At 45.1% G+C, this 27,200-nt stretch overlaps 1 protein-coding gene across 3 annotated transcripts in view; it reads right to left on the bottom strand.

Annotated features, from left to right (window-relative positions):
• Window positions 1-27,200, bottom strand: part of RYK (receptor like tyrosine kinase) — an 88,749-nt gene that overhangs the window by 34,635 nt on the left and 26,914 nt on the right. For all 3 annotated transcript variants that reach the window (XM_090051285.1, XM_090051286.1, XM_090051287.1), the window contains 5 exons: window positions 26,100-26,199; window positions 24,436-24,570; window positions 20,678-20,734; window positions 17,996-18,140; window positions 10,347-10,447 (listed from right to left, as the gene is read on the bottom strand). In XM_090051285.1, coding sequence (XP_089907411.1) covers window positions 10,347-10,447; window positions 17,996-18,140; window positions 20,678-20,734; window positions 24,436-24,570; window positions 26,100-26,199 — 538 coding nt within the window. The remainder of the gene's footprint in view (window positions 1-10,346; window positions 10,448-17,995; window positions 18,141-20,677; window positions 20,735-24,435; window positions 24,571-26,099; window positions 26,200-27,200) is intronic.

The following is a 27,200-nucleotide window of genomic DNA, read 5'->3' as shown; positions in this document are numbered from 1 at the left end:
GGATGGGGGCTGATAAGTGGTGACCTTAGGGATTGCAGGGCGGGATACGGACCAGAAACAAAGATGTAAAAAAATCAGTCGTACATTCGTACGTTACTGTCCTTCTCTGACCTCTTGTGGGCAATTAAATATCAAGTAACTGGGCTTTCTTATTCCTAGGTATAAACCACCTTTTCGACCAGCTTTTTGATAGACAACGGTGATCTCACAAGCCTCAGAGGATCTGAGGAAACTAGTGAAGGCAATTTTGAGGAAAATGATCAAAAAGCATCCTTGCACAGTGGTGAGAGATCAGTTACAGATGGCAAAACTTCCTCCAGATTTGTGAAGGAAATAGTAATCATCCCAAATAAATTCCTATATTTAAAATGCAAGAGAGTCACTAAGATGTTTCCCAACGCACAGGATTGACGTTGGTAGCAATGCCAAATAGTAACAAGAACGAACGAGGACCCACAAGTGCTTGGGTTTTATCTTTGTTTTATAAAAACAAAAACGAAACTAACGATATCATATTAGTGGTTTTTAACACTTTACCTTGTTGTCTAGAACTGGGTTAATAAAATATTAAGATTTCAATTTATTCTAGTGCTGAAAATAAGACTGTGAAGGGACTTAATAGCAGCCTTCAACTACCTGAAGTGGGGGATTTGATAGCAGCCACCTGACAGGTGGTACCAAAGAGGATGGAGCTGGACTGTTCTCAGTGGTGGCAGATGACAGAACAAGGAGCAATGGGCTCGAGCTGTAGCAGAAGAAGTTTAGGTTAGATAGTAGGAAGAATTTTCTCACTAAGAGGGTAATAAAAGCACTTGAACAGGTTAACCAGAGAGGGTATGGAATTGCCATCCTTGGAGGTGTTTAAGACCCAGGTCAACAAAGCCATGGCTGGGATGACCTAGTTGGAACTGGTCCTGCTCTGAGCAGGGGGGTAGGTTAGATGTGACCTGAGCTCCCTTCAAAATCCTCATTTTCTATGATTCTATGAACAAAACAGCTCTTCAGGCAACATGATAGACCTGCTAACAGAGACAAACGAGTGAGCACCACCAAGGAAGGAGCGACTCGAATGATTGCTTTAGTTTTTGTGAACTGGTTAGAAAGAGTAGCAATTCTGGGATTAGCAATGGCTGTTTTATTGAGAGAAATGGTGAACAGAAAGACAGTTTGTTTTTCCTGTCCAGCTTCACTTACAATCCAAACCCTCCCGGGCATCTGAAAGGCAGCTGCAGAAATCTTCTCTCACCTGTTAGATCAGGGATCAGCAAACCCTGGGAAACATGCCGGAGCATGGCATGCGAGACCATTTTACTCAGCATGCCACAGCCAGCCCTGGTTCTGGGCAGGTGTCAGCAGCCACAGAGCCCGGGCTGCTTGCAGCAGGTGGCCAGGAGGCTACAAGCCCTGTTGAAAGCAGCTCAGGCTTGGTGGCAGGCAGCAGCTGCCTCTGGGAGGCTACAAACAGCTGCACTGGGCTCTGTGGCAGTGCATACCGCGGGGCATATAGCTGGGAAGGCGCCTGGGGCAGCGTAACCACAGCCCCTCCCCTGCCCCAAAGCACGTGTGCAGCTGCCACCACCATGGAACTGGTGCAGTGGCTCCAGACCCTGGGAGCAGCTGTTTGCAGCCTCCTGCCTGCCTGCTGCAGAGCCCAGCAGGCTGTGGCAGGCTGCATTGGGCTCTGGCAGGTACACACACTTCAGGGTGCCTGGTGGGAGAGGGGCTGAGGTTGCACTGCCCCAGGCCCCTTCCCAGCAACGAGCCCTTACTCACATGCGCAGGTCCTGCCACAGAGCCCAGTGCAGCTGTTTGCAGCCTCCCAGCTAACTTCAACAGCTGGCCCAGGCTACAGGCAGCTGCAGCAGGCAGGCTGCAAACAGCTGCACAAGGCTCTGGAGTCACTGATGGCAGCAGGTTCCATAGTTTCTAGGGTCAGAAGAGACCCGAGTAGATCATCTAGTCCATCCCCCTGCCATGGCAGGAAAGAGTCCTGGGGTCAAATGACCCCAGCAAGGTGTTCATCTAACCTCCTCTTAAAAACCCCTAGCGTAGGAGCCTGCACTACTTCTCTTGGAAGCTGGTTCCAGATCCTACCTGCCCTGACCGTGAAGTAGCGCCTCCTGATATCTAGCCTAAATCTACCCTCTGCCAGCTTGTGACAGTTATTCCTGGTCACTCCTGGTAGTGCTCAGGGGAACAGGGACTCTCCCAGTGCCTGCTGATCCCCCCTGACTAGTTTATAACAGGCCACTAGATCCCCCCTCAGCCTTCTCTTCTGGAGGCTGAACAGGTTCAGGTCCCGTAGCCTCTCCCCGCAGGGCCCGCGCTGCTGCCCCCGGACCATGCGAGTGGCCCTCCTCTGGACCCTCTCCATGTTGTCCACATCCCTCCTGAAGTGCAGCGCCCAGAACTGGATGCAGTACTCCAACTGCGACCTGACCAATGCCGCATAGAGGGGGAGGATCACCTCTTTGGACCTGCTCGAGATGAATCTGTGGATGCATGCCAAGGTACGGTTGGCCTTCCTGACTGCCTCCCCACACTGCCAGCCCATGTTCATCTTGGAGTCAATGATGACTCCAAGATCCTTTTCCTCCTCTGTGCTGACAAGCAGGTGTACACTTGACTTGGGGCACATGGGAGCGAAGAAGCCAAGGTACTACAACCCCGGGGCATCCTCTGCCACCCACTCCAAGGCACATGTGCACCCACCACCAGCAATGAGGATCAGGCCACTCAGCTCCCCTGCATCTGGCACACCAAGTCAAGGCATGGGTCGAGGTTGGGGCGTTTTTTGCACTTCAGCCAAAAACGTTGCCAATTCCTGTGTCAGACCAACCATTTCACCTCTCTGAATCTTTCAAAACAGGCTCTCCCTGAAAAACAGCATCAAGTCACACTCCTCATATTTGCCTTTAAAACTCTTTATAGCGCTGCCTCACCTCACATCTGACCATCTCCGAGGCCATACTTCCAAGCCTTAGCCTGCCCACCTCACTCCCAGCCACATGCCCTGCCTGTGTAGGTCCCACTCCTGGCAGTGGGTGTGGGGCAGATGGGCTGGGCTGCCAAGGCAGCAGGACTGGATCCAGCCAGGAGCTGCTGCAGCAGCGGCTGCTGAGAAACTGAGTCTGCTGGAGGCCGGATTTTGCCCACCCCTGCCTTAGCTGCTTCAACCCCCTACAGTATCAATACCTCCTTCCTTGTTTCAAACCTGACTCAATACGCTCATGCATTGGAACAGCTGGTCAGACATTCTGTTAAAACTCTTTGCAGAGAAAAATGTGGTTAATCACCCAAGAATGTCTTTGAGAAATCCATTTTATGTGGACAACTGATTTTGCGCCAAGTTTACATTTTAGCCAAAAAAATGTATTTCTGAATTTCCAAAAGGAAATTTTCCACAGGATTTCTTTTAACTATGTCCTTCCATTTCTCCAACCTACCTTGCCTCACACAAGTCCTCCTTTAAAATCCATCTCTAATCATCAAGCAATGATTTAAATTATAAATAATAAAACATTCCTTGATTCTCCCTTGTCTTGTATGTTCATCTTCTGGTTTATGAACTCTTTGGGACAATGAAGACTTTAGTTCTATATACTGTACAGCAACATCAAGTATGCAGCAAGTATTAAAACAAAATTGGAAGACATTTTATATGCCTAGCAGAAAATGCGGTCTTATGCTTTACACTAAATACAAAATTACATCCTAATTTAATCCATGATCCAGACTATGCTGGGACAAGAAATGTAAAACCTGCCAGCGTATCTCCACCACTCCCACAATAACTACACCCCATAACAGAGCAATTACCATTCCTGGATCTTACACCTGCACCTCTAGAAATGTAATACATCTCATCCAATGCACTAAAATGTCCTGATGGAAAATATGCAGGAGAGGCCAAACAACAACGGTGCACCAGAATGAACGCACATGGGAAATCCATCGAAGACTCAATTACCGGTGGGGTGCACACTTCTCACAGGACAATCACTCTCTCTCCAGCCTCTCGGTTCTAATTCTCAAAGGGAATTTACAAAACACCTTTTGTCTATGAACTTCACTTCATAAATCTACTGGATACAAAAAAAATTGTGGACTGAATACAGACATTGTATTTATGGCACATTACAACCTGCCTGACATCTGATACCCCATGTAACCTGTCTGCATTTTACCAGCCACACTATCACCAGGGTCACCATTCCCGCTCCCTCCCCACCATGCCCGTCTCACACTTATCTCCCATTCCTCTCATCTTAACTGTCATGCATTTGCATTTTTGCAGACCTGCATTTGGCATATTGGCTTTTATTCCACCCAGGAGAAAACAAAAAATCCCATCCCGAAAGCTTGCAAAGAACAATTTTCCAACTTTTTAGATGGTCTAATAAAAGATATCACATCTACCTAAAGAATCTTGTCTGCCTACATCCCAATTTAATGCTTTAGAAACAGAATACCAGTTTTTAAACAGCTGTTTCTATTTAAAAGAAAAATAAAGGAAGAAAAACAAACCTATACGAAATTATTTAACTGATGATTTAGAATAAAGGTTCTCAACCTTTCATACTCAAGGAGCCCCCTGAAAAATGCCAGCTCTTAGTTTTCAGTTTTGTTTTTTTTTTTTTTTACTATGGAAAAAAGACAAGACCAATTCTGCTGCAAAGAACTCAAAAAGACCACAACAGGTTAGAATGCTTTTGACAATGGATTTCTATTTGTAATCTCTGGTTTTAATCTTGTGAATCATGTGTAGGTATTAGTACTGTACTGGTAGATGTGCAGATACCTCACATAAAAGTATCTCATAACACCCCGCTGCTTAAGATAAAATTCATGGCTACAAATCTGTATGAAGAATTTTTAAAATGTGCTTAAATTTGGATGTGACAAATACAAGGTATTTCCCTTTTTTATTTCAAATTTAAATATGACAAAGTTCTAGGTACCTGGACTTAACAAACAATTATTACAGTATCCTAGCAGCACTGAAATAATTCAGAAAGCAACTCAGTCACTTGCAAAAAAGCTTCACTCTCCAAAAACAAGGTGTGCACTGATAAAGATTTTCTTGGCCAAGACCGATAGCCGATTATTAACCAGTCATATCGGCCGATACCCGATTTACAGGAGCACAGCTGGGCAGTGCAGAGGGCAGCTCCCTGAAGGTACATCTGTGGAGGCAAAGGGGTATGGGACAGAGGGGTGCAGATTGAGGCCCCCCACAGTGAGGAAGGGAGTGGGACAGGGGCAAGGGCTGGATGCGTGGGACCAGGGGCCAGGGCAGGGAATGCGAGGGAGCTGCAGGTGGCTTAAAAATCAGCGACCCAGGGCTTAAAAATGGCAGTGCCCCCACCATCATTTTTAAAGGGGATGCTTTTAAGTGGAATGGGGCAAGGGTGGATGTGGGCTGCCTGCTGTGGGCTCAGCGTTCTCTGCCTTGATGCCTTTGCCCTGGGAGCCCCATACCAGTCTCATATCCCCTGCCCACCCAGCAGCAGGAGTCACAACTTGCCATCCTCACCGCTGCCAAGCGGGTAGGAAGTACACAGCCAGTGCAGGGCTGCTGAGGGAAAGACAGCGGAACAGAGAGCCCCAAGCCTGCAGTGAACAGCCCACATCCACCCCATGCACAAATCTGGTGGACATGTCCCCCACTGTCTCCCCCAGGGATGTGGGGAGTGGTGGGGAACACCTCCCCCAGCCTCTTAAACAATTCACCCATGGCTCTGTCCCGCTCACCACAACAGCCCTGCGTCCCATGCACCGCTCTGCCTGGACAGTGCCCCCAGCCCCATCCCCTCCCTCATTGTGGGGGCCACAATCTGCACCCCCTGCCACACCTCCCTTCCCCTCCACAGACTTACCTGCAGGGACCTGCTCTCCATCCTGCCCAGCTGTGCTGCTGGCCATGTGTATGCATATGCACACAGCACACCTTGCGTCCTGCTCTCAGCAACCCCACGCAGGAATGCTGCCCGCCTGCAAGGGGAAACCTGCCATTTCCCTAGGGAACCCAGGCATCCATTAATTATATTTATCAGTGAACATTATCTGCTACACTGGCCAAAAAAACTGGATAGCTGATAATGTAAATTTCCCTTCTGTTGGGGCCGATATGATACGCGACCAATATATTGGTGCGCCTCTACTAAAACCCCTCACTAACATTGCTGTTGTTTTGTTTTACCCAGAAGGGAATTAAATTTAGGCTCTTCTGGAACTTGTTCCCTTTTACTGTAGCATGCTCAAGCCATCACACAGGGTCCAGCCAGCAGCACCTGAACACACAGTTCTAGCATATGGCTTTGGGAAAGAGGCAATCTTTCACTGAACATATTTACCTGAATACAAGATGAGGGTTTTTTTGCCCCTTATCAGCATAGGGAAAAAAGCCCCTTGTCTTCCATTCACATACGAGGAAACCTCATTAAATACACTGTCTATTATTAAACAGCTGCCAAAAATCATGGAAACTCAACTATAAAGTTGATCAAATATAGCCAACATAAGCATGACTTATAAAATACATGCCCATATTGGGGAAACATTGCCATGGGATGGGGTCCTAAAGGGTGGCAGTGTTACCCCTAGGGCCCCTCAACAGTGACAATACAGCCTGCTGGGCACCCTCTATTCTCGCCCACCATGTCCTGATGTCATTGTAATAAGAAGGGAAGCTGCCTTTAAGCCTACTTGCGCACATTCCGGTTGGAGTTTCTTGAACCCTGTGGGTCCTGTTTCAAAACAGATGTCCCGGGGACAACCCAGCCTTATGGGCTATATGTGTGGCTCCAACTGCCCCTTTACCATGCCCCAAGCCTTGCAGGTGGTACTGGCATTGTCTCATCTAGGCCTCATTATAATTCAGCCCCTTGTCCTCGCTGGGCTCTCCGCAGCCCAAAATGCTGTGCCCTCTCTGGCAGTGGGGTCTGTGCACCCCAAATACTGCACCCTCTCTGGTGCCGGGGTCCCCATGCTGCAGTGGGCCCCCAATGAGGCTGCCTCCTTCCTCAAATAGCCTCACCCAAACCACTGGTTGTTATGAAACAGCAAACAAAACATAAGCCCCTGGGCTGTAAAATAACACTTACTGCAGAAGGTATGCTCTGCCCCTTTACATTACTAGGAGCAGAACTTAGTCAGGCCTCTTCCCTTCACTCGCTCTAAGAGGGCTCCTTCCCCCTTGGCTGCTGGCAGAGAACTGAACCCCCTAGTCCCCGTCCTGCCGTTTATATGGGCCCAGGGCCCTGCCCCTTCCGGCCAGGTGCAGGTGCAGGCTAGTTTCCTCATTAGCCAGCTGCCATGGCAACCTGCACCTGGGCTGGTTCCTGTCTGGCTGTTTGCGCTCTCCCCAGGCAGTTTCTGCTCTTCTAGGAGCAGGGACCTAAGTGCCCTGTGACAAACATGATCATAGGAACCCTTTTTTTTTTTCTCTTTTTTTTAAAGAAATTTTTTGTGATCCAAGCCAAATCAGGTCTGGTGAGGTCCCTTCCAACCTTAGCATCTATGAAGTGCAAATGCATGAGTCAGTCCAGAACCATAAGTGGCACTACAACTGGCAAACATCCTCCATTCCCACCAGGGGGTTCAGATATTTCCAAAGTCTTTTGGCAGGCATCCTACATGTAGGCCCAAGCCCAGAGGTTTGGGGTTCAGATGCCCCCAAGTTTTGCCTGCCCTCAGCCATATGGCCACAGGAGCAAGCTAAGGAAGAGCCTTCCATTTCCATAAAGTGGGCTTTAGTACTTGCCAGGGTGTTGGGGCTTAAACCACGCCAGAAGAAGTTATCCACAGGAACACTTAAGGAAAACTGCCTTCATAGACCCAGATCCATGACCCACCAGAAGAATAGATAAGTGCAGCCAATCTGAATAAGATATAAATTCCCATTGAGAATAGTCCCCCTCAGCACCGATTCTTTTTCTAGTCATGGTTAACCACTACACTGAATACCTTTAGACTTCCTCTTCACTCTCGCAACCAATCTGCACCTTTCTTTCCCATTTCTTTTTCTTCACCAACTTTAAATGTCTGGCAAATATCACCTCTCAGCTTGTTGCATACGATTAGTGTGGACCTGCCCTCCATGAGCTGAAGCTGAACCAGGCTGCCCTACATCTCATCTGTATATAAATTTTTGGAGGATCCTAAAACTCATGACAAGAATACCCAGTTCCGGTCATGAGTGGGGGGCTAATTAGCACATAGATCCTTTGTGGGAGACATCTGGAGTATACACACACACTGAGCAGTGCTGAGCTCTGGAGTCAGCATCGCTTGAAATGCTGTTGACTCTGCTGCGGCCCAGCCCAATGAACTACATAGTAAATTAGGAGTCTTTTGGCTTTGGACTATCATGCATAGTTTGTATTATATATAAGTAAGTGCAAAAGGTTTCCTTAAAAGTGTGTTTATGGAGTACCTGTGCAAACACCTGAAGCAGTTTCAAAAAGATGTAAATACTTCAATTCTGGATGAAGTCTATGGGTACTATATGCAAATGACTACAACTATGTTTATCAAGGTCAGTTTTTTTAAATTTCTCTCACACTTTTAGGTGCTCAGGGAGCGGAGGGTCTGACAGTAAGGAGAGGGGGAAGAAGTTGGACGGAGGCAGAGTCTGTGGTTGTTACCTTAATCCTAGATTTATTTTCCCTGCTGTAGCAGTGGGGAGGGGACAAATTTAAGACAAGATTAGATTCTATACCTGGAAAATTATAAGAAATTCATAATTTCTCCTATATAGCATCTAATTATTTGGGTTGTCTTGTATTCAAGGCCATCTTTTATTCAAGTAAATATGGCAAGTGGTGTTGCACTCCCCATTTCACAGGTGAGTTTCCCAATCACATCCACTATAGAAAGGTCACCTCAGTTCCCTTACCAGACTTCAAGTGGCTTTCTAATGAGACCAACTGAAGTGAAAACACATAAAACACATCAAAAAAGGGAAACAGAAGAGAAGGAGGTTAATTCAGGAAGGAATGGACTGGTTTTCAGTATTGTGGAAGGAGTAAGATGGGGGGAGGGGACAACAAGGGTGCAGTCTACTATCAGAAAATTCATGACTTAAATATGCACTGAACTTTTGCATATACTGCTCCCTTATCTAGCCAACCTATGAACAGCATCTTTCCCTGTCTTCCATAGCACAAGCAAATAACAGTCATTACAGCTTTTTTAAAATCTGTTTTTGAGCTTTATCTGTTTTCTCTCCTTAACCTTTTCAAATTCTCTTGTACAACTTTTTTGGGTTTTTTTTGTTTTGCTTCTCCTTATCAGGGTTGCACAAGTGCCCATTTACAGATGGCCCTTTAAAAAAAACAAACCCAAAAAACAAAACAACCCTAACATACTTATCCATCCATAAATTCCATAAAAGTAATTGAGCCTCCATGAAAATAAATCCTCAACTCATTTCCAGATTCACCACCATGTATGACAGAGAGGATGGAACAGTGATACCTGGTATCTAAGCAGGGGTGCTATTCAGCACCTGTCTGGCAGGGCTGTATGGCCCACTAAGGCTCTGCAGTTTCTTCCAGTCAGGATGAAGTTAGGGGCATTGGGGGTGGGCTGGGAGGACAGCATGGTCTGGGGTGCTGTCAGGGGTGTCAGCATATGGGTGAGCATCATACCCCTGAGCTGGGGACAGCAGGGTATAAAAATATTGCTGCAGTCATACAGTGATGCCAAACCAACCTTTTTTTTCCTAACAGTAAAAAAAATGTAAATAAAAAGGTTTATTCATCAGTAAACCGCTTGCAGATAGTCAGTAAAAAAACAAACAAACAAACAAAAACCTGTTTGGGCTGGCAATCTTGAGCCTCATCCACTGACAATAAGGGCAGAGCCCTCAGTGACCTTGAAAGATACAAGACCAGGGTCATTTTCATTAACAACTAATGTTCCCCTAATATGCATCTACATTTCCTTTGCTGCTTCTTGGTTTCCCATCAAACTTTTGTTTCTTCCTCCAACAATTACCCCTCCCCATTTCCTTCTCACCCTGCACACTCCCACTACTGATTCACTTTGTTGTCATACCACAGGGTCATATTGTTGTGATGATGCCTGGGATCCAAGACCACGTGTTATGGGACTATGCTTTACACAATGAAGCCTTAAAAGAAGAGAGATGCAGCACTGACAGGGACTCAGGAAGCATAAGCTAGACAGCGATGCCCAGCCCAGATCTTGTTCATGCTCATCATTCTTAGTCTATACATATAGTTATTAGGACACTCATGATCACTGAGACCTCAGGTCAGCCTGGTGTCACCTGCTGGAAATGTATGTAATTAGATTAGATTAATTAGATTAACACTTACTGGTTACTGGCGTTGCGTTGTTAGGGGTGTCAGCTCTCAGGTACTGTGTTGTCTGTGTGGAGGGCTGAGATAAGCCTTGTGAGCTACTGCTGTCACTAATGCTGTTTTAAAAACAAAAATTAACAGAATTTTTAGGCTTGTTTCCATACCACAACACTCTTAAATTCCCTTCAAATCCCAGCACATAAAAAAGGTTAAACCCTGGGGGGGAAAAATATCTGTAGCACCCAGGCAAAAAAATGATGACGCGCCTTTGGGGCATTTTCTGCAGATCAACTTCTCAGCCCACAATCCTACTCTTACTTCTCTTTAACATTTAAGGTTTTTCATGTATTTGGCTTATGTACTTTGTTTCATTTCCCAGGTTTTTGATCCCTATTAAAATATAAAAGAGGTACATCTGACAAGAGGTATGTTCTCTCACAATATACATGACAACATACATCTCCAGGCAGATTCCCTTCTTATTTTATCAACAGTCTTCTGTCAAGATGGAGTAATGATCATAAAAAACTGAGGGACTCACAGCAACAGCCTGAGCATAGCACTGACATACACTAGTTATGCTTTCACACTCATTACCGTTTGAACTGAAGTACTTTTCTGCCACTATTTAAATCCGTGGGAGTCTCCGAGGCTGTCAATTGTGCCAGATCAGTTTTCAATTATCAACAGCTCAGCAGGGTCCTCACTTAGGGTGACCATAACAAAATTTGGGACATGCAGGATCCTGCCCCCTCCCAAGTCAGCAGTACCACCGCAGGCAGAGGCAGAGGCAAAGGCAGAGCAGCATGGTACACCAGGCAGGCAGACAGTGGTAGTGCCTGCCTGTTTACCTGGTGCACTGCACCACTATGCCTCCCCACTGGACTGTGTCCCACACCCAGGATGCTTGTTTAATCTTCACCAAACGGCTGGAACCAGCCTAGAAAATTGGAGACTGTCCCGGACAAACTAGGAAGTATGGTCACCCTGTCTATCCTGGTAAATCACAAGGTCCCCTAACAACAAACTTAAGTGCTTTTATTAAAATTACCATAAAAAAAAAAGGTACTACAGATTTCATAGCTTATACCAGGGCTCAGCAATGTTTTCCAGGGGGGTGGAGGGGAATGGGGAGGGCAAAAATTACCAAGCATAGGGTTGGAGGAATTAGGTAGGACTCAGCTACTGCCTGCTACTCAGCTGTGATGTAGTGCAGTGAACCCACCCCCGCAATAGCCTATGCCACCCAACTGCAGTGCTTGTCCTCTGACAGAGCCCCAGGCGCCTGATTGCCATGCAGTGCAGGGAAAGCCCCCCCTGCCACTGAATGCTGCCAAAGGCAGAGCTCCACAGGCTGAATCCAAAGCTCCAGGGGCTGCAGGCTGCCAACCCCTGGCTTATACTCTTGCTAGGAACTAACTCAAAAAAAATTCAAATTGACAGAAAGCAAGCGAAGACAGAATTTAAATTGTAATGCAAAGCTGTTATCCTTTCTTTAAGGCAATTTTCTAGACAATATAGTACTTGCCCAGGAATAAAGCCACTGGAATAAAGAAAAGAATGGAAGTGTCTATGAAAGGACTGTAGGTGCCAATGTTTCTCTTTGGAAGGCCTTAAAGGATGTACAGTTTATTCTTATATTCATCACAATTCCTTCAATGGAAAAACAGAGAACCAAAAAATCAAAATAAGAAAAAAAAGTGACCTCATTTTTTTCAATGACCTGGTACCAAGTAATGGCCTCAAGTACTTATTACTAGGGAGCTACCCAAATTGAGGAGGAGCAAAAAACAAATGGTGGGAGGAGAAGGAAAAAGAAATCCAACAATTTCATAGTTTCACAGTTGGTAGGGTCAGAAGGGACCTGAGTAGATCATCTAGTCCAACCCCCTGCCATGGCAGAAAAGAGTACTGGGGTCAAATGACCCCAGCAAGGTGTACATCTAGCCTCCTCTTAAAGACCCCCAGGGTAGGAGCCAGCACCACTTCTCTTGGAAGTTGGTTCCAGATCCTAGCTGCCCTGACCGTGAAGTAGCGCCTCGTGTTATCTAACCTAAACCTACCCTCTGCCAGCTTGTGACCCTTATTCCTGGTCACTTCTGGCAGTGCTCAGGGGAACAGGGACTCCCCCAATGCCTGCTGGTCCCCTCTGACTAGTTTGTAACAGGTCACTAGATCCCCCCTCAGCCTTCTCTTGTGGAGGCTGAACAGGTTCAGGTCCTGTAGCCTCTCCCTGTAGGGCCTGCCCTGCTGCCCCCGATCTTGCGAGTGGCCCTCCTCTGGACCCTCTCCATGCTGTCCACATCCTCTTGAAGTGCGGCACCCAGAACTGGACGTAGTACTCCAGCTGTGGCCTAATCAGTGTCACATAGAGGGGGAGGATCACCTCCTTGGACCTGCCTGACATGAATCTGTGGGTGCATGACAAGGTACGGTTGGCCTTCCTGACTGCATCCCCACACTGCTGGCTCATGTTCATCTTGGAGTCAATGATGACTCCAAGATCCTTTTCCGCCTCTGTACTGACAAGAAGGGAGTTCCCCAACCTGTAGGTATGGTGTTGGTTATTCCTCCCCAGGTACATCAACAACCATGATATGCAGAGCTTCTTCAGTGCAATCGAGGTATGTATGGACCAATTTCTTGTGGACCCACCCCACTTAGATCTGAAGACAGCAGTACAATGCTCAAAAACAATGAGTCCATCAAAAACTGCTGGAAGGGCACTACCAAAAGCTCCTGAACTGAGAATCAGTTAGCGGGTTAGCGAGGATTTAGTTAGGGAGCTTCTGGAGGGGTTGGACGTATTTAAGTCAGCCAGTCCGGATGATCTCCACCCTAGAGTTCTAAAGGAACTGGCCGAGGTCATTGCAAGTCCCCTGGCACGGCTTTATGAGCACTCGTGGTGCTCTGGTGAGGTACCGGAGGACTGGAAGAGGGCCAACATGGTTCCCATCTTCAGAAAAGGCAGGAAGGAGGACCCGGGAAACTATAGGCCGGTTAGTCTTACCTCGATCCTAGGCAAGCTGTTTGAGAAAATTATTCTGGCACACATCCAGGAGGGGCCAGCGGGGGACTGCATGCTTAGGGGCAACCAACATGGCTTCATCAGTGGCAGGTCCTGTCAGACCAACCTGGTGGCCTTTTACGATTAGATCACCAGATCATTAGATGCAGGGGTAGCAGTGGATATAATCTTCTTGGACTTCCAAAAGGCTTTTGACACTGTCTCTCACCCCGTTCTCATTAAGAAACTGGGGGGCTGTGGTGTAGACACCCACACAGTCAAATGGGTCGCCAACTGGCTGGAGGACCACACCCAGAGGGTGGTAGTGGATGGGTCCTTCTCAACCTGGAAGGACGTGGGCAGTGGGGTTCCGCAGGGCTCGGTCCTCAGGCCCGCACTGTTCAACATCTTCATCAGTGATTTGGACGAGGGGGTAAAAAGCACCCTGTTCAAATTTGCTGATGACATTAAGATGCGGGGGGACGCGGGCACACTGGAAGGATGCAACAGGCTACGATCAGACCTTGATTAGTTACAAGGGTGGGCGGATGACAATAGGATGGGCTTCAACACAGGTAAGTGCAAGGTGATGCACCTCGGGAGGAACACCCAGCACCATACCTACAAGTTAGGGAACTCCCCCCTTGTCAGCACGGAGGCAGAAAAGGATCTTGGGGTCATCATTGACTCCAAGATGAACATGGGCCGGCAGTGTGGGGAGGCAGTCAGGAAGGCCAACCGTACCTTGTCACGCATCCACAGATTCATCTCGAGCAGGTCCAAAGAGGTGATCCTCCCCCTCTATGCGGCACTGGTCAGGTCGCAGTTGGAGTACTGCGTCCAGTTCTGGGCGCCACACTTCAAGAGGGATGTCGACAGCATCGAGAGGGTGCAGAGGAGGGCCACTCGTATGGTCAGGGGACAACTGGGCAGGCCCTATGAGGAGAGGCTATGGGACCTGAACCTGTTCAGCCTCCACAAGAGAAGGCTGAGGGGGGATCAGCAGGCATTGGGGGAATCACTGTTCCCCTGAGCACCGCCAGGAGTGACCAGGAATAACGGTCACAAGCTGGCAGAGGGTAGGTTTAGGTTAGATAACACGAGGCGCTACTTCACAGTCAGGGTGGCTAGGGTCTGGAACCAACTTCCAAGAGAAGTGGTGCAGGTTCCTACCCTGGGGGTTTTTAAGAGGAGGTTAGATGAACATCTTGCTGGGGTTGTTTGACCCCAGTACTCTTTCCTGCCATGGCAGGGGGTTGGACTAGATGATCTGCTCAGGTCCCTTCCGACCCTAGAAACTATAAAACTATAATCAACAGTGACTGATGAAACCAGCGAATCCATCCCACAGCATCCAATAAAGGAAGCACTTGCTAGTTCACCAACCTCTGAGGTCTACCAAACAATAAGACAGATGAAGAACAACAGTGCACTTGGCCCTGATGGCAGACCATCCAAGGTCTTCAAAGTAGGTGGGGGAAACTATGACCAACAAGCACCATATACTGTTTCTCAAAATCTGGAACACTGAGGAAATTCCCACTGACCTAAGGAATGACAATATTGTCACTATGTTTAAAAAGGCAGATAAGCCTGACTGTGGAAACTATTGAGGTATCACCCTCCTCTCCATCGCTGGGAAGATCTTTGTTCAAACTCTACTGACCCGACAGTTCCCTCTTGCTAAGGAAACATTTCCCCAAGTCTCAATGTTGTTTCAGACCACCAAGAAGCACCACGGACAAGATTTCTGCAGCCTAGCAGGTCCATGAAAATTGCCAAGAACAGTACCAGGAATGTATGCGGCCTTTATTGATTTAACCAAAGTCTTCAACTCCATTAACCGTGAAGATCTATGGAAGATCTTACTGAAGTTCGGCTGCCCAGGAAAATTTATCACCATCTTAAGAGTCCTTCATGACCAAATGACCACCTCCAACCTATGCAGTGGCTCTGCTACGGAGCCCTTTGCCATTCAAACTGGCATCAAGCGGGGTTGTGTGAATGCATCAATTCCATTTTCTTTCCTGCAGTCATCAAACCACTTATCCACATGGCATTGGCACTGAACACAGGATGGACAGGATCCTTTTCAACCTCTCCTGCATCCATGTCAAAACTAGACTTACATCAGCCTCAACTGTGGAACGTCAGTACACCGATGACTGTACTGTCATTACACATATTGAGGAATACCTACAAACAGCCCTTAACTGCTTCCCTCAAGCATACCAGTGCCTAGGACTGACCCTTAACACTGCAAAAACAAAGGTGCTTCACCAACCTGCTCTGTGCCAATTAGCAACCCAGGCAAATATCCTCACTGATGGAGGGGAGCTGGAGAATGTCAAATACTTTGCATACCTCAGCAGCCATCTCTCAAAGAAGGCCAACATTGACAAGGAGATCCAGTATAGGATCTGACGTGACAACTTTGCCTTTGGAAGACTGAATCATTGTATGTTCAACAATCGCAACATCAGGACTCGAACAAAACTCCTACTGTGTAAGGCTACGGTAATCTCAACTCTTCTCTACAACTGTGAAGCTTGGTTGACCCACAGGGACCATGTGAAAAGCCAAGAACACCATCACCAGCACAAACTTTAGAAGATCCTTTGCATAAAGTAGAAGGATTATCATACACATGCCAGTGGCCATCAGTATGGAAGCACTGATCATTCAACATCAGCTGCAGTGGACAGGGCAATGTTTGTGCATGCCAAATGTACATTTACCAAAATAACTGCATCGCCTTGTGAGGGATAGTTTACTTTCAGGAAAACAGTCTCACCCTGGAGGCAGAAAAATGTCAGAAACTGAAGGAAAGAAAACAAAACTGTGGTCAGATCCTTCCTTTAACCACAGCCTGTGGCATCTGCCAGACAGTCTGTGGCGCTAGGATCAGCCTTCTGAGTCATCAACAGATTCATCTGCAAGCTTTCATTCAGCCCATGGGAGTGGTCATCCTCATCTGCAACGGATCACTGACAATGACCCAAAGCAAGCCAATTTCATGGGCAGATTGTGGAACCAGCCACCATTTTTGCAGGCGTATCATGGTGAGCACCCCCGCCACACACACACACACACACACACACACACACACACACCTGATTGGCCAAGGGCCCCCCACTGGCCCCACCCCTCACCACTGATTGGTCAAGAGTCTGGCCATCATGTGGCCCTGCCCCTTGCCAGACTGGCCGAGGGCTGCCTGTCACATAGTCCCACCCCTCAACACTGATTGGTGGAGAGGGGCAGGGCTGCACAACAGGCAACCCTCGGCCAATCAGCAGTGGCCACCTTCTTGCCTGTTCTCCTTTGCACCAGCACCACCCCCCCAGCTGCACAGCCAGGCCGCGTTTGCCATAAGGACCGCTGGTTCCCACTGGGTAGCCAGCACGGATTTCAATTTTGCAATTTCTGTGAAATTCACAAAATTGTAAACTGAGTAGGTCCCTACTTCTTACTAAACACATATTAAATAAGAAAAAAACAAAAAAGGAGAAAAAGCAACTTACGAGGTGGGAACAGAAAAACAGTTAACTTCCACAAAGAAACTGCCTTTCTTACATTGTTTGTAATGGCACATTTGGGATGCACAGGCCCTACCATAATGCCAATAAGGATGATACACTGATTTGTCACAGTGAAGACAATCCAGCAGCACTACTCTCTCAATCTAGTGAAAAAGTAAAGGCTATCAATACACCCAAGGCATATTTAAAATCTTCTTTCAATCCCAACAGCCTCAGGACTCTGAATCTTTGCCCCGCCCCCCAATTTTTTATCCCACTCTCAACATTGGCACTATGGGACAGAAACTAGTAATTTTAAACCCATCTGCATTTTCTGCCTCTGAGGCACTGGATTTTCAGACTAGACAGCTTTACTTCCAACTGCCACAGCTTCACCCTAAATAAGACATGGTGGATACAAAACCATCAGGAAGGATTTATTTTTTGGCCAATTTCCTCCCCTTGAACTTTTCCATGTTTATCTTTGTTTTATCTTAATAGATAAAATACTATTATTATGACACTATAATCAATTGTCTTAATTACTCCACAGTAAGGCTTCAAGCCAAACACCAAATGATCCAAATACTTCTGGTGAAACAGATCCTACCATCTTATAGCCCATATTAGAACTGGAGGCTGTTTAATGTTGGGCTGCAATGTTCTTACATGGGCCATAAATGGACCCAGATTTTTCTCTGATGACAACTCAGAAGTTTCTGTCCTGGGGTTTGAGAAGGAATGCGTAGCGCTCTCCCAGAAAAATTAAAACCAAACAAAAATTTACTTGAAACTGAACCAGCATGAAGAGAAGCATCAGACAATCCAATACACAAGCTTGCACAGGTGACCACACAGACAGATGCCACTGGATACCGACTGGAGATCACCCATTCTACTAGCACTGTTGGATTTTGGCTGTTCCCCAGGCTTCCTTCAAAGGACCTGCCAGTCAAAACCAGTGGTCCAAAAACTCTTCAAAGGGAAGAAAACTACTATAAAAAGCAAATTAATAGCAACTAATTCATTTCTCAGCTTCAAAAGAATGGTTCTTACCATGTATACATGTCTTTTTATGTAACTGAATTATGTACAATGTCATAAAGGCATATCTGAAAAGACAACTGGGTACTTGCCTGTCATCCAGCTCTATTCTCTTCATACTATGAAGATGCAAGACAGCTAATATTATTGCCACCAGGAATATAACAGCACAGCAAACCCCGACACTGATATAAAACACACGGGTAGATGTGGTGGGAGCTGCATTTACAGGATCAACTGAAAGAGAAGGACAAAACATCACTGAGAAAGACTTCTAAAAAGACGACAAATTACATGCGTGACAAACAAGTTCAAAGGATTAAGCAAAGAATGTGACTGCATTTTTACTACAATGTATCATAGCCTGAAAGAACAGGACCAAAGAAGTGACTTGAGTCATTTCAACTTTAATTAATTTTTAAATATGTGTCTATGTTTTGTCAGGAGAGGTCAGTATAGCACAGAGCAAGCAGGCTCAGGAAAGCAACCACAGCATTTTAACAAGGGAAGCATGCCCTAAACCAGGGGTGTCAAATTCAACCTATGCCCAGGGCTGGATCTGGACTGTGGGACTTCTTAAGCTCAGCCCAAGGCATGGGGACACACATACGACACACTTGTGGTTCTGGCATGGGACACAGGGCACAGCTCTGATTCCCACTGCATGCTCCAGGCTGGAACCAGAGCTAACATTGCCACCATTTGCCCTGTGCTAGAGGCAGCTCTAGATCCAGCATAGGGAATGCAGCACATGGTGGCAGAGCTGGAGGACAAGGAGTTAGAGCCATGAAAGTGGTGATGGGCAATGTAGACAGAGGGCAACCACGGCTGTATCAGCCCCGACTTGCTCTCCTGCTACCAACAATCATGTCCACCAGGGCCCAATAGCCATGCATTCAGCAGCAGGCCATACTTCCCTGAGCCTCCCTTTCAACTTCCAGTGGCCCTGTGGTATGTCAGCAGGCTGGACAGAGCAGCTGTACTTCCGGCACCCCTACCCTAAATCAAGACAGGGACCAGCACCCTGATCAGTATGAGGGCAGAGGGGTGCCCTCCAGCTTATGGCAAATGGTCAGGGAGCCTCCCAGCTGCCAGGCTTTGGGAAAGATGTTTCTAGAAAAATAACACTCCTTTCCCCATGCAAAGTGCTATCACTGCCACAGTTCATACAGCAGAGCTGCAGTCAAGCCTGTCACCCGTTTCAGCATGCAATGGACCAATTGACACAAGGCACACTTTGCTCCGTTCCCCAGCACAGAGGCACCTCACTGCTGCACAGGCGAGCCAGGAGAACTGCTCAGATCAGCTATGAATACCAACAGGGGTCCCAACAGAATAGGGGTATCAAACTCCAGCCACATCCAGACTGTAGGGTTCCTCCTGGGCTGGATCCAGCTGCTCTAACTTTGGACACACAGTGGCAGCAGCAACTCCAGCTCCTGTAGCATGCCATGCACACAAGCTGCTGCATACCCCATACTGCTGCAGCAAGTCTGGTTCTGGCACACAGCTGTAGGGGCTCAAGCATAGGCTGGCAATAATGCCACCTGCAAGGAGGTAGGGCTGCAGTGGTAGCTACAGGGCAATTAGCTGGAGAGTGACCAGGACTATAACAGCTCCTGCTCATTCTTCTGCTGATCAGAGCCACATCCTCTGGTGCCCAAGAGCCTTGGATGGCAAGCTACTCCTCCTGGCTATAGCCTGTAGCTTCCAGCTGCCCACCAGTGATTCAGCAGGCCAGATATACAACCCATGGGTCAGATGTGGCACACAGAGCAACTGTTTTGAAACCACTAGAACAGAGTATTTGGACACAGCCTTCCCAACCCCCAAAACAAACATGCTAGCAGGTCTCTCAGCTGGACAAAGTGGGATTTAACACCTAGAAGCCATGACCCACCAACACTAACCTGCAATTTGAAGACTACCTAACAAGTAACCAGAGATACCTCCTTTCATGCTTTAGTTTAGAAAGTGTCATGAGTGGCTTGTGGAAACCTGTCCCTTGCACCTGAATACAGCAGCATGAGCTGGTTAACACTGCTTCCCACCATCCACCCCAGCTACATCCAGCCTAGATAAATCTGTCACCTTGTTTTAGCAGTGACAGGGCTGCCTGACTATTCTAAGCACTAGGAGGAGGCAACAATTTGCTCATAGTAGAAGGGGTGTTAACAGGAGGCAAGACAAACTTCTCACTTTAGAGACTGGACTTCTGCAAGGCCCTGTTCACCTGGTTTTTCCTTTTTTATTTAAAAGGACAATTATTTCTAGTACTTTAAGTAAAAGCCAATTAGCATCAATAAAAAGCGAGTAAACCCATCTGTTGAGTCCTAAGCATTTTGGCATAAGGCTTATGTTTTGGTTACCAAAAACAAGACTGAGAATGCTGCAGGTAGCATTTCTATCTCCTCCTTCCTTTGTTCCCAGTTAAAGTAGTTAGTTTAACTTGCCAAAGTGAATGTGCAAAGCAATGTTAACATGCTCCAAAGGCCTGAAAATATGTTGGTTTTTGCAACACCACTCCAGAGGCTTTGGGCCATCGGGGAAAGATTGTGATTTCACTGAGTGTAGTTCCTTCTTGTCCCCACTGAATATTGCTAGCTGAAAGCAGGAAAACTGTTTTGTCAATCAACTCCAAACTGCTTGGCTGCATATAACCTGAATGGGGAAGAGTCTAATGTTTTGACAAAATTCCTTTCACCAGTACATCAAATGTTTTTTGTTCACTTATGCAACAAGTAGTAAGAGCACTTTAATGCTGCAATACTTACAAATAACTTTGCTGCTGTTTTTGTCAGAAGTTGGAGATTTTACTACTTGTTCAAGTTCTAGACAGACAAGGGAAAAAAGTGAAGTTTAACACGTGTCCCATTTAAATTCCTTTATATTAAATCACCTGCCTCAGTTCTATTAAAAGGATACATGTTTTCCTTTGCTAGGTCTGTCTCCATCTCTCTGTCCCAATGAGCATACTTTTATGTTCAGTCCAGTTTAGTCTGGGTTCTGACAGCAGGGCCCACTGTGGTTTAGATGTTTTCATTCCTCCAAAGAGCAGAGGTGAGATGCAGGTTCAAACTCCCCTGGGTTGAGAGGTACATAAAACCCGAGCCTCCTACTTGCTGGGCCAGTGCCAAAGCCACAAGGCTATTGAGCTAACAGGAGAAAGGGCCCTCCCTTCTCTTCTCACTAATCATGGTTTTTCAGGTAACCCTTACAACTGATACCTAAGAAAATTCATGTCTTCTACAGGGAAGGACCTGGTGCTGGAGATCACCATCTCCTACCCCTGTCAGTCCTCAGTACTCTTGGCTCTGTCACCTGAGGTTTTACACACAGATATTCCTGCTTTGAGTAACTTACACTGAGCTCCATGCATACAGGAGGATGGAGGGGCATTTCTAGCTGATGAAGGCTCAGAAGTTTGTCGTGGAATTTGAGGTAGAATGCCCTCAAATTAAAAAAAATAAAATAAAAATCAAGTTTCCTTAACTCTCTCGTTCTCTTGGAAAACTATTTACAGATGTACAGATGTCACATGCATCTCAGACACAATGAGCATCTGGTATGCCTGCAGCATAAAGGGATAGTCTCACACGAAAGGCAATATTTTAATCATGGTGATTCCAGTCGCACAGACTCATCCAAGCACTCAATCTGTACTGAACTGCAACAAAAGCTTTCCCCTCACAAAAAAAGGGAGAAGAAAAGCTATCAAATTACTAACACTAAGCTTAACCACGACTCACCCAAGATATATTTAGAGATATTTTGCATAAGAAAGAAAAGCAGCACATGAAATGGAAATGGAGACACACACACACACAATGCAAGTTTTGGCTTTTAGCAATAAACAGAGAGAAGGAACTGAGGGGCAGCTGAAGCTGTCCCGTCCTTTATGACCTTCTCTGTGGGCTGAAGACACTTCAGGACAGGTGCAGCAGCCCCAAAAGGAACTGCTGCCTAAGAGAATCTGGATACAAAAGCCCTGGACACATACATGCCCACACTGGAATGTATATGTGCATTTTAACACACAGACAGACATTTAAGGAACATGAAAAAGGAAGATTTAACTGCTGAAAAGTTGTCTTTTTTCAAATAAAAGTTTGCAATGTTTTTGGTTTTAGCTGACAGCCCTAATCTAATGTATCCCATCAACTTGGGGAACAGTCACCTAACCTAGTGTTTAGCTAAGCAAGGCTGGAAAAAAAAATAATGATGCTATAAAACCTTTGCCCAAAAAGAATTCCAAACCAGATGCATTATGGAAGATGCAACTTTACAGGATGGTATTCAAGTTTTTACTGAGGGCTGGTCTTTATGTTAAATTTGCAGAAACCATGGCGGTTTAAATGTTTGGGGGGAAATGGGTTTTCATATGCATGATTCAAATGGATTTTTGCATTAGGATCCAAGAGCCTAATGCATAACATGTAGCCAGTGTAATTGCACAGTTCTCTAGATAAGGTTTCATATTGCTGTACCCAGCTGGTATGCTTGTCAGGACAACTGAGATCCACCCAGTCTTGCTTCCTTTCCTGTTGACAGAGCTCCCTTTTATTAAGGAAACATAGGGTACATTATGGTTTTATTTCATCTGAGTGCAAAGAGCCTGCAGACATTGTTTTGGGTGGAATTTGCTATAAGAGGAATGAAACAAGCAATTCTGATATGTCATCTATTTTAAGTTTCATAGGAGATAGCCCCCAGTTTCTACCTTGTGAGACAAACTGCAGGCAGTAGTACCATGCAGTGCCACCTCTGTGTCCCTACATATTTATAATCACATATAGCAGAGACAAGGATTCCTGTGTAGCTCTCCTCCTCCATTCAATACCAGATTTAAAAAAAAAAAAAAAAGCAAGCATCAGTTGATGCATTTAGGCACCCTTAGGTAACACGCACTGAATGAGAATGTTCCCTGCAGAATTTAAGAAGTGTCCCAACCCCACCCACCCTAACAGCTGCATGGTGGTTTAAGGATGAACATTAACTATGAGCTTGATTAACAATGCATGCATGAGCAGTGAAAACTTCCCTAACTTAGAATGCTTAAAGAAAGTACCTAACTAAAAACATAAACCAGTATCAAAAGGCCAACAGATGAAGGAACATCCGTCTCAAAACTGCCTCAAGTCAGCAAAAACCCAAATAATTTTTTTCACCAGAAAATGTGAAACAGTCGAGAACTATTTTCTTATGAAACCAAGCGGTGGTGTTCACTCTCCTTGCATAAATGTTACATGCTAAACATTTTTAAGATGTAAAAACAAAAGCCACTTTAGCAAAATTCACCTTCAGGCATTTATAACCAATGAGAGTTAAAAGGCAGGCTGCCCTCAGGGAAGCTGGTGACTGACACCTATCAACCCTATAAATACTCTCAGGATGCAGAAAGGCACTATGAGAAGCAGATGAATGGGAGTTGTGGTCATCTTTGCTGAGATGCAGTCTAAAAGCAGACATTTCCAGCCATTTTAGAAGGGTATTTCCTGGAATTCTCCAAATCAGAATATTTTTCTTCCGACTCCAGTGAAGGAGAAATGTTCAATTAAAGATAATGGCAAAAACCAACACTGCACTTTAAATCTTCAAACTGTAGCTTACCCCTTAACACTTCACTGCATCAACTAGGTGGCAAGTGTAAAGTCTGCATTATTTCACTAATAAAGATCAAACAGGACTAAAGTAAGTGACACAGGGTGCATCTACTTGTGCGCTTTACTACAGAGTTGACTAATTAGCTCTGCAGTACTGTCACAGTCTACACGTATGCCAGTATTAGGGTGCAGTAAATTAATTAACTTGGTTGTAGGACAGTACTATTGGGAACAGTACTGTCCTATGGCAGAATAGTTTACTCCATTGAAACATACGTGTAGACAGTGACAGGGTCTGGCTGGGGTACAAGGGTGCTAAAGTGCAGGGGCTGCCTGCCACCTACTCTTGTACTGTAGTACCGTTGTGCCCTAGCCAGCACCTCCACCACCCAATGCCACCACCTGGATCCCAGGGCTGACCCCCACCCCAGGGCTGCTCCGCCTCAGCTCTAAATGTTGTGGTCCTGGGCAAACTCTGCTGGCATTCATTTCTTCACACTAACACCACATGTAGATGTACCCACAGAGTGCTAAGTTTCTTAACTGAAAATTACCTTAAGAAACTTGATGTGCAAAATGCTGTAAGTCTGGGGAGACAAAGCTACATCCCTCAATTTCCATAATGGAAAGATTACTATTCAATTAAAATGTATTATTAATTTTTTCTGCCATCTCTCCTCCTGTCCCATTTCACCAATTCAGTATATACTTCAAATTTCTGTTTTCCCGTCCTCCTCTTTTACCTAGAGTTCCCATTTCCTTAGAAGACAAGTTATTACCCTTCTGCCCTCTCTACCCTCAATCTTCCCAACAGCATTTCTCCTCCCTCCCACCAAAAACTCCAATGGTTTTTTAATCATATGGTCATCATCCTAATCTTTGCTCTTTTACTCCCCATTTCCTCTCCCTTTGGCAGCTTCATGTCTTACTTTTGTAGCACATTTTCCTTCGTTTGAAATTTAACACTGTGATATTTTTTGAGGAATTTACTGTCAAGTTGAGCTGCATTAGTATCGTAACCTCAGAGTCTAGTCTGCCAGTGCAGGAGATTTCAACCCGAAACACTGCAAAGACAAAGAATAAGACAAGCTTTTTTAAAGTGCATGTCAACCATTTATTTTATAAAGCAATGTTTAAATGATAAGAGTTAAAAAGGACAACATTTTTCAAGCACTTTAACTGAGAAAACATCACTTTGGTCTTTAGATCTTGTGATTTCTGGGAAATCTATTACAGTGGGTGCAGTCAACTATATTTAGTTACATAAACCGTAGTAAAGCTCAAAGACTGCAAACACACAAGAAGTCTCTATAGTGACTTGCTAGACGCTGCAGTTACCAAGCACTTAAATCGATCAGTTGAGGCAGAAGCTCAGATGTGTCCTGCTATTGCTGTAGTTCAAAACAGAAGTGCTTGATTTCTCCGCCTAACCTCCCTCACTTTTTAGAACCAACGAGGCAGTCTTTTCACAGCAGCCAAGTTGGAAAATTCTGGTCTCAGAAAGGCTGTCTGGGAACAAAGCTTAAAATTAATATGACTAGATTTGCCTTCTAGGCGATGTACCAATATCCCTGATGTCAGCACAACTGCAAAAACAAGAAGCCTGATATTCCACTGCCTTTACAAAGGAAATAATACAACACAGACAGCAATATGCCAGGATTTTACATCCATTGTGAACAAAAGCCCCAATGTTATTTTACTGCAGTAGTAACAAAAACACTTGAGCATATTCTTGCACAAACTAGGCAAGTTTTTCCCCTAACAGTTTTGAGGGGGTGGAGGCAGAATATTCTTGAGCTGACTTCTTTACAAATGGACAATACTACCCCTTGGTGCTAATTAGCACTGCGTTTCTTAAAAAAAAAGATAAGGTGAAATCATTATTTAATATATATTTATACGTTTATAAAATCCTCGTGCAACTCTAAAACTTTAATAACTCTGGATGTACACATGATAAACAGCAACTGAAAACATAATTCATTAACTTTTAACACAATACAGCTCAAATTTCTAGACTTCAACGTAACTGTCATCTTTCGTGATACACTGTTCAATCTAATCCTTCCATTTGTAGAAAACATTTTCCAGTTGCTGCTGAGTGATTTCATGAATTACATTTGTGATCCTTACCCTATGCATAGCTTATACTATGCTAAAAAACTTAATGAATCATGCTTTCAATAGCCATTTACAGTTTGCTTCTATCATGTATATATCCAAAATGATTGAAGTTTAAAGTTGCACAAGGATTTTATAAACACCCTGTATATGTTACAAAGTAAGTTTACAATCCGGTGCATCTGTTAGCTGCAATAACGAGACTGGAATATAACTTTACGTATATTATGGAAACGTCATGCTTTTCTTTAGGGAACAGTTGTAGCTTTTCCCCAAAAACAGGGGAAACAAGATTCATTCCCAAGCACAACAGGAATCTTGATTTACATTCTTATTGGAAAAGAATGATAACTGCTGTGCCTTATTATCTACAGCTAAAGTTGTGTGAGCATATACTACTAGCATTCTTAAGAAAGTATTGTGCTATCATAGTGCTTGTGCCTTCAATGTTGAAAGTCAGTTTACTCACCTGATAATGTGCGAGGGACCTCTCCTTGTAAAGAAATATTGGCCTGGGGCATATCCATAGCCATAGGATTATCTACCTGAAATCCCAGTTTATATTCAACCTGTAACAGCATGTTGGAAACTGTTAAGAAACCCAGGTGTACACGAATTTGATAACACCGATAAAAAGAATTAGTATGTGCACATTTTCTAGCTTTAGCTTGAATAAATTATGGGTTATTTCTGAAAAACAATACCGACAGGTAATTGCGTGTGCCCAAGATCAAGGTATTTAATAGAAGTTCAATTATAACACAGCAGGCTACTAAGCACTTTGATTGCCAGGATCCTTTAAATGATTTCAAATTGGGCATTAAAGGGGAGAAAAATACTTTAAAAACCCCGCCAAAAATCACTAAGCACTTTTGCAAATTAGGTTGGAGAAGATTTACCAATTCTTAAAATGCTTAACATAGGGATAATTAACTCATGTTATTGCACTACATTTACCAGTCAAAAGCCAAATCATTAATACACTAAGGGAATTAAGAAATAAAGTTCTCACTCATTTACTACGTCTCCAGTTATAAGGTAAATGACCAAAACAGTATAAGATGTCAATAAGCAATGTTCTCTTTCCAGCTGAAGAATCTGAACCTGCAAACACTTGTGTACAAGAAAGAAAAGGGCTGTACAAATAATGTAGAGTCAATTCCCTTCAGAATCTCATCTTTGATGTTAGATTCAGGCAAGGTCTTTCCAGGATCTTTTTGTTAGACTCATCTGAATTAGTTTAAGTCAGTATATCATGAAAGAATGAGCTGAGCAAGTCTTAAAGCCACCACCACCATGATTTCAGCATCATGTTTTAAAAGGTGCAGAAAAAAACTGAAGAGTATCCAAACAAAACAAAAAAGTGATAAATGGATAGGAAAGCAAGACATATGAGGAAGAGCTGAAGAAATTGAGTCTAGTTTGGAGAAAGGGCTGAAGGAAGGGTAGAGTGGGAATGGAGAAGGGAGGACATTGAAAACTTGTTATAGCAGCATTTCAAATATTTGAAAGTGTTGTTCCTCCTTGCCCCAGAGAGCAGGGTCAGAGACAATAGGTCTAAGAATAGCAG

Source organism: Crocodylus siamensis, chromosome 6 (assembly GCF_052110815.1).
Source record: "Crocodylus siamensis isolate JL-2025a chromosome 6, ASM5211081v1, whole genome shotgun sequence".
Lineage (NCBI taxonomy): Eukaryota > Metazoa > Chordata > Crocodylia > Crocodylidae > Crocodylus > Crocodylus siamensis.
The sequence above is the reverse complement of the archived record's forward strand: the minus strand, read 5'-3'. Positions and strand labels throughout refer to the sequence as shown.